This window comes from Triturus cristatus, chromosome 2_2, assembly GCF_964204655.1.
Source record: "Triturus cristatus chromosome 2_2, aTriCri1.1, whole genome shotgun sequence".
Lineage (NCBI taxonomy): Eukaryota > Metazoa > Chordata > Amphibia > Caudata > Salamandridae > Triturus > Triturus cristatus.
Genome location: NC_140582.1, coordinates 597,201,442 through 597,216,907, shown reverse-complemented (window position 1 = coordinate 597,216,907; position 15,466 = coordinate 597,201,442). Strand labels below are relative to the sequence as shown.

Sequence of the window (15,466 nt, the reverse complement as noted above, 5' to 3'; positions counted from 1 at the left end):
GCAGACCCCAGAGCTTTGCAGTGAGTACTTTTACACTGAACAGCCCATTTACAGCACCTGCATGCCTCTATGCAATTGTTTAGGAATGCACACGGTTTTGTACATTGTAGTAAGAGACTACAATGTACAGAGGGTAATTGATCTAATGCGGTGGAATGGACTCTGCTCTGCAACTGCGGCACCCCTGGCTGGTTTTGCCGGCGTACAGTTTGGGAACCACTGATTTCATACAGGTTTCTTTTTGCCATTCATACTCGGAATATCATCTTCTTCATTTAATAAACATACGTTTAGATTTGCATCGTCCTACATACTAGACTTAACCTCTACTTCAAAATCTACAAGTTTTACTGTAAAATCTTTCTTAGTTTTCTTATGGCAATCTTTGTAAAATTCCCAATAATACCACAATTTGCACATTTCTGCTTGTGTGCTGGACCTTTTTTTATCATTAGTTAAATGATTCCTGCTTCCACATCTGTAACATTTTCTAGCAGTTGCAGGATTAGGTTTATTGATATTGACCGTTTTGCTAGACACATTCTCTCTTGTTAACTTAGGAGGAGGAGTGTTAACATTTCTTAACCTAGCGACAACTTGAATTATCTTCCTTAGTATTCTTAGCTTTCTCCTCCGATAGCACTGCTTTTACACATCTCTTGCTAATTCATCACTCTTTACAATGTCAATAACCCCTTGAGGATAAGATTCCCCCCTCAGCCCAAAGTTTATCTTGTATGTTGGGGTTTGCTTTCCTGCATTACATTATCACAGATTAGTTAATCATGAAGAGCATCGAACTGGCATGTAAGCCATAATTTTTAGAGTCCTTCAAAGTCCTCAATAGATTAACCTTTCCCATGCTTTCTATGGAACATTTATAACGATCTACTGCAACACATACTGTGGGTGTAAAATAGCTATTTATATCTTCCAAAGCATTACTAAATACATCACCCTGGCCTTCAGGTTTTTGTTTTTTATTTATGCGATTTATATACTTTTATTATTTTCAGGGATTAAAACAGAAGTACTACCGATGCCGGGCTTGCATCCCCACCGCCCCCCCACCGGTGCCCAAAAAAGTAATGTAATAGGGAGCCGAGACCAACAGTCAATTGGTCAAGGGAGCCGCTGGTCAAAAAAGTTTGGGAACCACTGCTGTATATGAAATGACGAATGGAGGTGTGGACATCTCTGTAGTGGCAGACTCACCTTATTTTGGGCACTTGTGCCTTTAGAGTGCTCTTTGCTGACCAGATTCATGGATACTATTTCAAGTCTTCCTCTTAAATCATTCAATAATCTGCCACAGAAATCACTAGAGCTGCCATCTTGTGTATGGTCTGGGGCATATAATATAAAAACCTTTCCAGCAAGCAAGTTCAAACAAAACACCTAATTTCTGTGTGCTTTGTGGTGCTGGTGTACTTTGTTTTAGCGACTGGGTATATATTTCAAATTTATGTGCCTAAATTAATAGTTACTTCCAGTGCAAAATGGGCAGTAAGCTCTGGAGGAAAACACTGAAATGAAATGAAATGCTGCTCCTTGCATGGTCCTATCGAGGAAACAGATTTTCAAATGTATTATTTGCAGTTAATACTCTAAAAAATCCCACCTATCTAAAACAAGCATTGGCTTACCAATAGCTGTCAGCCTTGGAACCGGTTTGCTTTATTAGTGCCTGTTTTTTCTGAACCTACATGGCCAACATGGATGCGTTCGCTTTCCCATGAGCCATCTTTTCATGAGTTGCCTTTTGCTTTAAGAAAATCCATTCGGACATGGCTGCCGCTGATGCACACTATCGAATTACCCTTCACCGTGTTCCTTGTTCTTCTCCTTCTCTTATCTTTTGGTGTTGTCTTTCTAGTTCTCTTCCTGTCTCGCAGGATCTGCTTCTTTCACCAGTTGAGATATAACCTTCCTTTTAACAACTCCCATGTCTTGATCAGGTTTCCTCTTTCACCCTTGTCAGTGTTGCAGAATACTACTGTTAGGCAGTCCCTCTCTCCTTTTCTCAGATTTTTTCCTACTAATGGCCTCCATTTTTCTTATTCCAAATTTCCAAGCTCTCAACTGCCTCTCATTGACTCTCCACTAACAGAGTCTACAAATGCTGTGTTGCATAACATTTTACAAATGCTGCCAAAGCTATACAGATTCTCCCCAGATCTCTTTGCACTCCTCTTGCTGGCTTCCCTTTCACTTGACCTGCCACTTCTAACTGGCTTTCTTCTGCTTGTCTTACTTTCTCCACTTCTCTACTCACAGGCTCATGCTGGCCATACAATGGACCATAGTTTACAGTGCACTCACCTTGCTGCCAACACCCGACCTGACCAACTCTGAAATCTTTCTTTAAGAAACATTAGCAAAACCAATAGGTCTCTGCAAACACAAGTGCTGTTTGCATGTGTAGAAACAACATTACAACCAAACCTATATAGAGTTTGCCGTTACCTGCTTTTTTATTTTCGTAAGTCATGTTTTTTGATTGCTATAATTTGATATTAAAGAAAGTAAAGCATAATCATTGCCTTTTGTCCTGACCTACAATCCACAATAAAGCTGGATTAAAATGGAAGTTTCGAAAGCTCTTAAGATTATATCAGCAAATGATGTAGTTAGACTTAATAGACACAAGTCTGTGCAAAACTAATTACAATCAATCAAATAACAATGGTGGGTTGGTGTGTTTAAGTTATGGGTTACATAGGAAATTGTAATACCTCATTAAAATCTGGATTACAATTTTACATTTTCCGTAACGTTCTGCTTTACGGTTTGGATTATTACGTTTTTTAATTTAATGTTCATAAATTTTCGCCATTCCTGATTGGATTTGTTAGTTAACTAGCTTTTTTGTATTTAATGGACCTAGAGATCATTAATTTGGGAGTGGTGAAGAGGACTCTAAATTTGTTTGTCATCGTGGGGTGGGGGAATTGAAAGCACTACCCCAACTGTGCTAGGAGACTGGATCAGCCTTTTAAAGTAGTCCACATGCCCCAGGTGGCCGGAGCATAGGCCTTTGCATGATGTTTGTATGGACTGTTCTTTGGAATGGTATATCAGTCCTAGACTTGGAAGGATCATCCTCAAGTGTCTCACTCACCAGGGGTGCTGGGGCTCATATGATGTATGCCATCTAAAAGCTCTTTTACCTAAAGAAGATGCCCAGTCTACGTAATTGTGTGCCATTGTATAATCAAGTAAATGCTAGGCACACAATTTCTGTGAGGTAGGAGATGCTTTTTTGAGTTGTGATGTAACCTGTCCTGAAAGCAGTGAGCAAATCCTGTTCTGGATATGAGACACAATTTACAAATGCAAGACCTAAATTGTAAAATGTTACTTCTCACATTCTTGGATTGTTCAATAAATTGCCTTGGTCAGTGGTTTTTGCATGAAACACATTCTTACTGTGACTGTATTTAAATAGTGTATGATTTTGTGTATGGTGTATTGATGCAATGTTCACTGGCAATTTTCCTGCTCTTAGTTTGATTTAAAAATGATGTCTTGAAATCCTAAACGTTTTGGACATTAGTTTTCTTCTCTTAATTAATCCACTGCAAAAAACATACACGACTACAAGGTGTCAGCACTTAAGTTTTTCTTACTCTTAATATTTTTCAGGACATTGAAGAGTGTGTAATGGAAATTAACCTGGCTGCAGACTCATCTGAGAAGGTTGGACCTGATGAGCAAACACAAACTGAAAGCACTGAATTCCTGGTGCTTGAACAGAATGTACCCTCTATATTTGATTCTAGCACTGTCCAGGATGACGTGATTTCCATAACCAACCAATACACAAGTGACTGCAATGGCTCAGATCAACTGCATGAATTACAAGTAGAAACTGCAAAGACCAATGGCAAGGAAACACTTGGAGACATAGTCCCTAAAATAATGGCTTGGGAAAACCAGCTTGAGGAAGGTTTTTCAACAGCAGGAGACGAGAATTCTAAGAAGGTTGCAGAGTTTCAATTGAGTATTCTAAACTCAGAAAATGGGTCCCAGACGAATTCTGAAGTTGATCTCACAGCTGTAACACACACGGCTCCAGGATATAATTTTGTACCCATACAAATCAAAACTGACTCACTTTCATCCGAAGATTCTTCTTCTGACAGGTTAGTTGAACATTTTGTACTTGCATGATCTATTTTTTTTTGTGACATTCTTGTTCACATTGTACCTATCATTACCTGTGTATACATTCAATCTCTGGAGTCTCAACACCTCCGCAATAAGGGTTCCTGGCTAAGATAGACCAATTGCGGGGTCATTTACCGTTTTGTGAGCAAACACATCTTTTTAAAGATGCAAATGTAATATTGATGACTCCCATAAAATCGGTGAAACTTTACATAATAATTGGCCTAGAATTATAGTGCTTACTCACTTATGCAACTCCTGCTGGACATAGTCAAACATACTTGTTCTCAAAATCTGTAGAAACATTCTCTATTTTCAGCTACTCTATGCATATGATCTTTTCTTTTTGAAGGAATTGGAAAGTTAGGCACCAGGCATCCTTTGCAGTCCCAGTATTTACTTATAAGTTCAGTTTATCCCAAAACAGATGGGTACGGTCTGTCGTTTTGGATCCCATCCATAGTTTCAAGGTCTCTACCGGTCCGCTTTCTTCCGATTTGCCTCCCTATGGTGATCTCACTGGAACTCATTATATGTCTTCTAGGCTTTGAGCTGGAGCTAGTCTCCCCCTTTCTAGGTATCCGGTACTAGGTTTCTGTCTCTTCGCCACTTGGATAAAGTGAAGAAGAAGGTAGGAGGGGCTTGGTTATATTCAGAGCTTTTGGGTTATAGTGTGTTCCTATTAGGGCAGACAGATGGGTTCTCTTTCGATTCCACTTTGTCTTCCCCAATCAGGCCATTGAATAGCCACCCACAAATGAAAGGCTCCAGCTTAAGCTGTCCTTGCTTTTCTTTTGTGATGCTGCTGTGAGCAGCAGCTCTTCTATTCCCACTGCCTTTCCTTATTTCACAAGCACTGCCTTACCACTGATGCAGTCTCTGCTGAATCCTTGTTTTGACTGTTCAGAATTTAGGTTTGACTTGTCCATGGGTTGAGGGCAGGTCATTCCATCAGTGTAACATGCCCAAAATGCCGAGAGTCATATTTTGTGTGCCATAAATCATTACTGGATAGTGCATAGTAATTGTTCATCAAATGATATTTTGTTACTTGATCATAATTTTTTAGGTCGAGAGACCATCCGGTCTGCCGAAGGCAGAACCGGAAGTCCGGAGATTTAATGTTTCTGAGAGTGGCTCTTTAGCCCGCCTCTCTTTTTGGCTCTCCTCCATTGGCTGGCTTCCTAAACGGAGGCCAGCCATTGGAGGAGAGAGCCGTCCCTCCAAATAGGCTCCGTCTTTTTCAGATTCGGGGGCGTGTTCCGTGCTCTTCTTTCCACTTTTTAGCCACGCCCTTTTTTAGGCGTGTTTTTCTCTCCTCCAGCCAATGGCAAGAGGAGAGAAAAAGAAACACGCCCCCGAATCTGAAACCGCCGCTGCGTTTCTCCGAGGCATTTCTCCTTCGCCTCGGAGAAAGGCGGTGGTGTGCGTGTTAAAGATTGGGTTTCTAGCAGGTGAGCTTCCGCATTCTATGATCGCCTATTGCCGCCAAATAACGAAGCTTGTCCAGCCAGGTAATGTGGGTGGATGTGTATAGGGGCAGGGGGTGATGCATGCCGTTTTGTATGCAGCCTTGGCTTCATTGGGAAAACAGTGAAGTGTTACCACAATCGGTGAAACATGGTGATTCCTTTTGGTCCCTGAGACAAAGTGCTGCGGACTGTAGGCTTGCTTTTAGCAGAGTGAAGTGAATCTTGCAAAGAGCAGTCAGGAGAGGGTTACAATAGTGGATATCGCCAGAGTGCACACTGTCATGCTGATTGGAGCTCACCCTACTGCTGTTACGGTATCGGGAATAGTCCCTGCTCCCACTCACTCACACGCCCCGAGCCCGGAGGAGCACCCGGTGCCCTGGTGAAGACGCTTCCACCGTTTCCTACACTACTGCGTCCTGGCTTCTGATTGGATGGATTACAACGTCCCAGCCAATCATGTGCGACGCTCGTTGAAAGGACGTTACAGATCACTTTGCGTCCCAAGCCTCGTTTGGGGGTTACAGTCTGTTCTCATACGTTTGTAAACAACTTACGCGGGGGATACCTGAACAATTGATTCAAAGTACAACTGGGTGACTATCGTAGCCACAATAACAACACATATGTTATTAAAAGGTACATTAATTATAACATGTACTTTTACTTTAAATGCAATGTTTTGTTATCCATGCATTATGCACATTTTGTAATACCAGCTAAGGTTTCCGAAGGTCATTTGGGTAACCTATGCAATAGACTGGGCATTTTATTTACGGTGCACATTTTTTGTTCCTTCTATTGCATTTTATTTTTTCAAGATGGCAGCCTTATATACCAAAAGCAGACGCCATCACTCTGTACCGTTGCTAGGCGCTTGAAGGAGGCGGCGCCCCCAGGGTCGGAGACACAGCCCACTCCACGCACCCCTGCCTCTATCTCTCCTTGCGCATCCTCCCCCCTGCCTCGCCCCTGGTGTCCCAGCTCCAACGCAACAAACAGCCGCTGGGGCACAAAAACACCCCCCACCCCGCCTCAGTTAAAACACGGCAGCACGCTACAATCACTCTCTATCTCACTACCTCACTCTTTCTATCTCACTAACTCACTTTCACTCTCTCTTTCACTACCTCTCTCTCTATCTCACTACATCACAACATCACTCTATGCTTATATATCACTACCTCACAACATCCCTCTCCCTCACTACCTCACTCTTTCACTACCTCACTCTATCTACCTCACTCTCTATCTACCTCACTCTCTCTCACTACCTCACTCTCTATTTCAATACCTCACTCTCTCTCTCTCTATCTCACTACCTCACTCTCTCTATGCAATAGGTATCACATATGCAAAAAAAAACTAATGCCAATAGAAATGACAATGCCATTTATTTAGGGATACAAAAATGATAAAAAAATAATGAGCAATACCAATAGCTCCAGCTATAATATTGCCGAGACCATTGCATTGTAAATGCTTGTTTATTTTTTATTTTGTCTTCGCCAGAATGGAAAGTTACTTGGCTTCCTCTATGTTTTGAGCCGATGCTAAAAAAAAAACCAATGCAAACAAAAGATTTACTGTAAAGCAACTCTTTCTCCTGCATAAAATCGAATCCACCTCCATATAGGAGATGTCTTCAACACCTGCTATAGTACTTGCTAAATGATGAGACAGCTCCCACCCCGTCATTATCCCCATCCTGAAAATAAAAACCTTCCCAGTCAATTGGCGTTTCGTCAGGAATGACATGTCGTTTTGGGTTTGGGGAACACATGTAGGTTATGGGACCGACATTCTCCGGAACTCCGTATCAGAGGGTTTGCTTTTTTCCACCGGATTCCCATAGACCCTAGGCTAATTTTAAATAGGGTTGGATTTGCCTACTCCACATAAGTTAGTGTCGGAGGGCTGGGCACTGGTGAACCTAACACCAGTGCATTTATTCATTCATTAGATCTTTATTTCAGTCAAACAAAACGGCCATAAAAGCATATACAAAATCAATAATCTAAAACATAAAACAATTAATCACAGATTAAAAGCTCTTATTTCATACATTAAAAGACAACAAATTTAAAATCAGGTAGAATAAGTGTCAGAACATCATAAAATTGCCCAGTTTGATAGCCGATTTAAAAAAAAAAAAAAAAAAAAAAAATAAGCCCACTCCTAAAGTTCCTCTGAGCAGAGTGATTGGAGATAAAATAGCGCACCTCTACAGTTATTAATCTTGGCTCTCCGAAAAGCTGGGATGAGCAAGTCCTTGGACAGTTCTCAGTAATACGTAGAAAAAAAATGAAAGTACAAAATAGTTTGATTTGAAGATTCATCAAAAGGACAGCGACAAGGGGGTGCTGTCATGCCTGGCTGAGGTTTTGGGGTGGGCTTCCATCTTCGCCTAAACTGTTTTTGCTACATATAATGGAGGGGGTGGGTGGAAATATTTATAAGTGCCATCGGATGTTATTGGGTTTTACACATGCCAAACGTGACATAGCACGGTACTGGAAGGCAGAGGCCCCGCCCTCGGTATCCGCACGGAAAAATGGCCTTTATTTTAATATGGGCCTGGAGGCTACTATTTTTAAAGCCTGGGGGTTTTCGACAAAGCATTTTAAGCATTTTAAGATCTGGAAGAGATAGGCGGACTATAGAGGCCTCTACATTGAGCCCATCTCTATGGGAGATGAGGCTATTTTGGGTTAATTAGGTGGGGCAGTGGTGTAGGGACCGAAGTGGGATTAGTCAGTGATGCTGTGATTGGGTACTTGTTGCTTAGTATATGGTGCATAGACAGTGCATTGGGGGGGGGGGGGAGTTTTGTTTATCCCTTTATTGCTTTTTGCAAAATATATATATTACATGTCAAAAGATTTCTTTTTTGTATTGTAAAAGGTGGCAGTTAGACTCTGGGGTTCAGAGCTCTGCATTGTATTCGTAATTTGACGCAATAAAAATTGTTTAAAAAAAAAAAAGACAGCGACAAATGGTAGAAGCATCGTACTGCCCTAGTAGGAAACATAACTTCCATTTGGCAGTCTAGTCGAAATCTAGCAAGGAGTGATCTTTCCCCTGCATCGTTAACCCACTCAAGATATGGTTAGCCCCAGGACAAGATTGGATCAGAACATAATTTCTAAGGGAGTCAGAAATTGAAAGCCTTCTCCCTGTCTCTAGATCATTTCTACCAAAAGTGTTTCTTCACCCACCAGATATTCTGCTTCTTAATAGAAGATAGGTTGTGAATAGGGTAGGTCTTTCAAGATTGTAGAGGTTCAACTGTAGGTATTGAAATCATCCTCAATTATGTCCTTATTAAGCGAGACCCCTGTGTTGTGCCAAATAAAACACCATCATAACAGGGGAACTCGTTTTATACATAATCTAACCCAACCTCCTTGTGCACCCTGAAAGTTGTTACTGCTGGTCGGGACCCCCATGAGTTTACGAAGTATAGTGATCTCTTCCATCTGCTGGTGTCCCATATTAGAGATTCCCCAAATCCTAACGCCATATATCAGAGTTGGGACACAGCTGCGTTAGTAAATCTCTATAAGTGGACAGAATGGGCTTATTCCACAGACATACCCAAATTTTAAAGACCAACCCAGTGTCCCGCTTCTAGCATGGCAAAACAGGTGTTCCAGCTTTAAGTCCAGCTAAGTTTCTGGTCAAAAGTATTTCCAAGATAGGGAAAAGAACGGACTCCTTCAATAAGCATATGCCTTATATAGTTGGTGGGTTTTCACAGACTTGGGACCGCAGACCATTCCATATGTTTTCCATATGTTCGTTTTTAAATTGAGGCTGTCCATAAAACAAACAAAGCTATCAATGAGGGCCTTCAGACAGTTAGAAGTTCTGGCTAGCAAAACTGCATCATCCACATAGAGGAGTGCCAGTACCATTTTTCTTTTTTTTTTTTTTTTAAATCTGGGAACATCTGCACCTAAACCAACCAAAAAAAAAAAACTCCAGCTTGTTTTTGTACATGAGGAAGAGTACTCGCCCTAAACCCACCCTTTCTGAACCCCATGTTGGAGGTTAACAGGTTCCAAGCACTATCCATTACTCCCATATCTCACAGAGGCCCCGAGATTCAGATGCAGCTCTCTAAGGAAATGTACTAGGCCCTTCTTTACCCTCATAGAATCCAAGAGTCCCCGCAGCTTGGATCTATTAACACTGTCAAAAGCACTTGACAGGTCCATGAATGCTAGATGGATGGCATTGTGCTTAATCAATTTATACTTACAGATTATAGGGTGGAAGTTAATCTATTGCTCGATGGTACCTAAACTGTGGCAAAAGCCAAGCCGGACTTCCGAAAGGACCCTGTTTTCTCTGTTCCAGTGTTCCAGCCTGTCTAAAATGATACGACTGTTTCAGGGATTCTGCTCAGGAACAGAAATATGTTGGGGACTATAGAATGTCAGTAAGTAGGGACTGAGTCACCATACCGCCTCAGTACCCATGATCCTGAGTCTGACTAGCTATAGTGTCTCAGAACAGTTGCGGACGACGGCGGACATGGTAACCCCACTCCCCAGCTGTGTTCCCTTTGTAGGTGTGTTGTTGCTGTGGTCAGACGGGTGTGCACAAACAACTCCAGCACCTGCCGCTGCCCCCCAGATACTATATCCATCACTGTAAACTGTAATCTGTGTTGGGGTAGGATTCCAAATGGCTGACTGAACTTACAAAGCTGGGAGAATTGACTCCTAGGGGACGTCCTGCTCATGGATGGCACCCTGACACTTATAACTAAGCACCCTGCCTTCAGGATTTAAAGGCGTAACTTACGGGTGGCTTATACGCTTTAAGTGTAGTGACCTCCGATATAAGGAAACGCATCTGTTGTGAGGGGTGCTAGCACCACCTCACATGGGCAGCAATGGCGGACCTGTAATCACAGTTTGAGTGGTCTCTCATGGGTGATATAATACAAGCTGCAGCCCATGGGAGACCCCTGGTGTACCTGTGCCCTGGGTGCCCAAATACCATATTCTAGTGACATAGATATGCACACCAGTAGCCAATTAGGAAGGTAACAAAGTACTTACTATAATCCAATTTAGGGAGAGAGCACAGTGATTGGGGTGCTGATAAGCAGGATCCCAGTCAGACTGGTCAGAAAACAGAATGACATGATCAAAAAGTGGGGGTGACCGTGAAAGCAGATCCTACTTTCCTACATGGTCTCATTAATTTCATTACATGTGAAAAGCAGCAATGAAATAATTGTGGTTGTTGCTCATTTGTGAGTTTGCCATACAGAAGATGAAGATATTGTGAAGCTGTTTTCCTTCCCTGATACGCACTTGAATGGATATATTTTGTTGGGAGTTTTGCATCCATGGGTTAAAAATTGTCCATCATGATGGTGTATGTATTCATGTAACTGTTAATGAAGTCTTTTAGATATTAATGCTGTATTCAGTAGAGGCATAGTGATCCCAATTGGAACCTGAGTGTGTTTTGCAAACAGCAATTTTTAGCTGAAAATTTATGTTGGTGAGTTGTTAGTTTGTATGTTGAATCAAACTTTAGTGGTTCAAGTCATATTTTTATTGAGTCAAGAATTAAATAGTTTTTCCTCATACATGTACGGATAATAAAGTTGCACCTAATAGATTGAAAAAATTGATTGAAGTTTACTGATGTTTTTCTCAACCGTAACCAGATAAATGGCATGAATAAATGCATTGTATGTAATGATGTTATATGTCATCGATACACTGGTACATTTTCTCCCTAGTATTTTCAAATGGGAAAACAGAAATTAAAAACAGCAGCTGTCTGTGCATCTAGTGACAAATTGGAGTCAATCAGAACACTTAAGTTACTTAGTGCAGATGTTGGATCCATCTAGCTCCGTCTCATATACATAGCACTCCATGTATCTGGGATTGCATTGTTAGCAATCCCAGGTACTTGGACCGTTGTACATGAGTAGAATCTCTGTCCCGGGTGGGTTAAGCATGGGGTAGTTTTTATTCATCTTCTAATGGGATAGGTAATCTACTGGGCTCTTAATCACTTCATTCTGTAATGCTTAATTAGGGCATTGCTCCTCTTTTTTTCCCATTCAATTTGCAATTAGTGATGGTTTGTGATTACTTATGTTGAAAATGGAGTGTGGTTAGCTATTCTTTTTGTATGTATAACTGGAAGGAAATTTACAATAGATTGGGGAGGGGAGTGAAGTCTGTAGGCAGACTTGTTTGAGGTATAGTATAAATATGAAAGGAGAATTTTTTAGTTGTTCATTACCTTCACGGAAAATGTTTTTCCTTGTTGGTTTTGCATCCTCTTAAGCGTGAATAAACGGACCTGTTTTACCTCTGACTACCTGTACTCCTTTGAATTTAAAGTGGAGTTTTACAGAGCGCAGAGGTGCGTTCTCCACACCAGAACAGAGAATGTCCATTGTTAAGTTTGTGAAAATTGTGCTTGGTTTTACACTACTGAAAATGCACTCTGTGAAGTTATCAAGACCATGTAAAACGTTTTCTTCTTCATATCCTTTTGAAAAGCATTCAGAATTTCGAACCATGTTTTACTTCATACAACGCACTGATTTCCAAACATTGTAAAAGGTAGCCAAAAACGGTTTAAGTGACCAAAGACTGTGGCATCCCTTTTAGTACTATGGTTTATTTCTTCAGTGCATTCATATTCATAGAGTGTGCAGTTACCTGAAAGGTGTCCTGGTGCTCAGCAAAATGCAAGGCAGATTCTACAACACGATTATAGTTTGAAAATCCAGGTTTTGAATTTCCTCCCGAATTCAAGATAGCTTGATATTTCTCTTGTCTCCAAAGAAAGGAAATTACAAGATTTTGCTCCTAGTAAGAGGAAGCTCTTCCAAAATGCAGAAGCTTTTAAAGAGTATACGCTTAGTGATTGGGAGCCAGTGTATGGCTGAAAAATGGTTTGAGATGGGACAGTGATGGGGCTAATTAAGAATCAAATGAGCTGCTATGTTCTGCACAGTTTAAAGTTTGAGTAGTTCTGAAGGGCAGTCCGAGGTAGATGGCATGTGCATAATCTGTTGTGGAGCAAATGACTGCATGAATAATGGGTTAATGCATGGGGATGGGAGGAGGGTGGTCAGAATTTTCCTAAGAAATGTAAAGTGGAAAAACCAGGCTACTGAAACTAAGAATACCTGGGTTTTAAATGAATAAAGACTATTGAACAAGAATCTAAGCTTCTTCACAGATCAGGAGGGAGGAGGGCATTGTCCTAAATTATTGGGCCACCAACTGGATTCCCTACAGATGGATATTTACGTAGCACAAATACCTCAATTTTATCGTACTTAAGCTTTCCAGTCTGCCACTGCCTTGAGACTGTCATGCAAGTTTGAGCGAGGCATGTCAATGTTGCCACTAATCCTTATGATCAGTTTAATGTCATGGCCAAAGCACACACATGTCAGGTGAAATTCGCTGATGAGTCTGGAGAAAGGAGCGTTGGGCTTAATGAGGAGTCGTGGGAAAGACCTCGCAAGACTGGACACAACTTGGATCTAAAACAGGGTATGACTATTTAAAGGCCTGATTAAAAGGACTGAATCCGGTCCAATGCCTGTAACTCCAACCTCCCCCGAGAGTTGTCACCAGTGTTATGATGCACAAAAACCCACACTACATGCATATTTAGTTCCTGTACCGCAGTTCCTTTGTAGCTACTAGAATGTGCTCACAAGGTGCATCAACAGAGTCGTAGAACTGAGGACTACTTGGGAAGTTAAACATTGGATGTCACAGTTTCTTATTGATTTGCCTGGAATTTCCTAACGGTAGACTTTTTCCCCTCTTATTTGGTTTCTAGAAATGTCAGTCAGCATCTCTTTCCTGGCTTTCTGTGCTGGCTTGCAGTTTTGGTGTTAGGAGGCATATTATATTATTCCTAGTGCTTGACTCCAAACTTGGTCTTGGACGCCAAGGTTTATTTTGGACTAGCATAGCCAAAAACATCCAGTCATCTCAGTAGAATCAGTACTGTGTAAAGCAGATAAGAACTCTTCTGCCCCTGGGAGGTGGTCCACTTTGGAGCGCTCTCCGGGCTGACGGTGAACTGGGATAAATCTATCGTGTTCCCGCTGACGCCAGTCACGACCCCATTTGCTATGGAGTACCCGTTGCAGTGGTCTGAGGAACCGGTCCGATACCTGGGGATCCAGCTCCATAGGGACTCAGAGGTGGTGCTATCTGAGAATTATGGACGGGCCATAAGTAAACTGGAAGACGACGTGGAGACCTGGATCAAGCTGCCTCTGTCGTTATTGGGTCGCATATCCATCATGAAGATGGTGGTGCTCCCTCGGTTCCTGTTTCTTTTTACGAACATCCCCATGGTGCTCTCGCGTGCTTTCTTCGCGCGGCTACAGACGTCAATGCTTAGGCTGGCGTGGGCTGGCAAGCAGGCGCGGACCAGCTGGAGAGTACTGACGCTACCTTACCAGATGGGTGGCCTTGGGGCACCCGACATGGAGCTGTACTATCGGGTGGCACAGGGGGCTCAGGTGCATAGTTGGATACACGGGGGCGAGGCTGTCCCGTATCTCAGACTGGAGACATTGTTTGCGGCGCCGTTGCCGCTCCCAGCGGTCATTTTTGAGCATCCGGACCGCCGCACGGGATTTCTTGATTCCTTGAACTCCACTAGGCATGCCTGGAACTGTATACTACAGCGCGACTCTGGGGCGCAGCTGTATTCGCCGGCAATGCCCACTGCCTGGGCGGTGTGGCTGGCCCCTTGCAAGGAGGAGGGAGTGCGGCGAGCGCTTAAGGAGATGGGAGTGCACACCATGGGTGACATGTTTGCTGACGGTCGAGTCAAAACGTGGGAGGCGATGGCAGCCTCGGGCGGGGAGGGCACACAATTGCAGCGTTTTCAGTATTACAGAGTCAGGCAGGCCTGGAGGCAGTTGTTGGGGTGTGATATGGAGGAGCCGGCGGAGGTTCAGGAACTCACATACATAATTAAGAATGACAACCCCCGCGGGTTGATTTCTAAGCTGTACAGAATGGCGCAATCTCATAGGGTGCACGAGTTCGCAAAATGCAGACTGGACTGGCAAAGAGACTTAGGGATTACCATTGACGATGCTATGTGGGCGTACTGCTGCACGGGGATTAGACGCATCTCTCTGCATGGCAGACACCGGCTTGTCCATTTCAAATTCCTCAACAGGTACTACTACACGCCGGAGCGCCTACATAGATATGGGCTGCGTGAAGACTCTGTATGCGAACGTTGCAGGCACCCGACGGCTGGCTTCCTTCACCTAGCGTGGCAATGCCCGGGCATATACGACTATTGGGTGGCGGTCTACCACCAGATAGTGGGGGTGACGGGGGTGGAGTTGGCTCCGGATCCTGCGGTGGCGCTATTGGGGCATTCAAGAGGTGTACCGAAGGCGGCCAGACGCCTGGTTGATATGGGGATGCTAGTGGCGAAACGACGAGTGGCGATGAGCTGGATGCGTGGTCCCGTGCCCACGGTGGAGCAATGGAAGCGCGATGTGCTGTACTGCTGCACCCAAGCGGAGAGGTTCAGCGAGTTGCTGCCGCCGCGTAGCAGGCCTAAAAACTTCTGGGAATTGTATGAGGACTACCTGAGTGGGAGGGGGGCCGCAGCGGGGAGCCCGGATGGGGGCCCTGACACGGAGGTTGCAGAAGAGGAAGCTCCCGTAGGAGGTGTTCGTGCGGGTGACGCTAGGTGAAGATGAGTGGCGGCTGAGTGCGGGCTGCGAGCGATATTGCGACTGACTTAGGACCTCAATGGTTTGGTTGGGGAGGGTG

At 43.2% G+C, this 15,466-nt stretch overlaps 1 protein-coding gene across 2 annotated transcripts in view; it reads left to right on the top strand.

Moving 5' to 3' along the window:
- NAF1 (nuclear assembly factor 1 ribonucleoprotein) overlaps positions 1–15,466 on the top strand; it is a 127,181-nt gene that overhangs the window by 12,803 nt on the left and 98,912 nt on the right. For both annotated transcript variants that reach the window (XM_085641773.1, XM_085641772.1), the window contains exon 2: positions 3,646–4,145. In XM_085641773.1, the coding sequence (XP_085497899.1) occupies positions 3,664–4,145 (482 nt within the window). In that variant the 5' untranslated portion in view covers positions 3,646–3,663. The remainder of the gene's footprint in view (positions 1–3,645; positions 4,146–15,466) is intronic.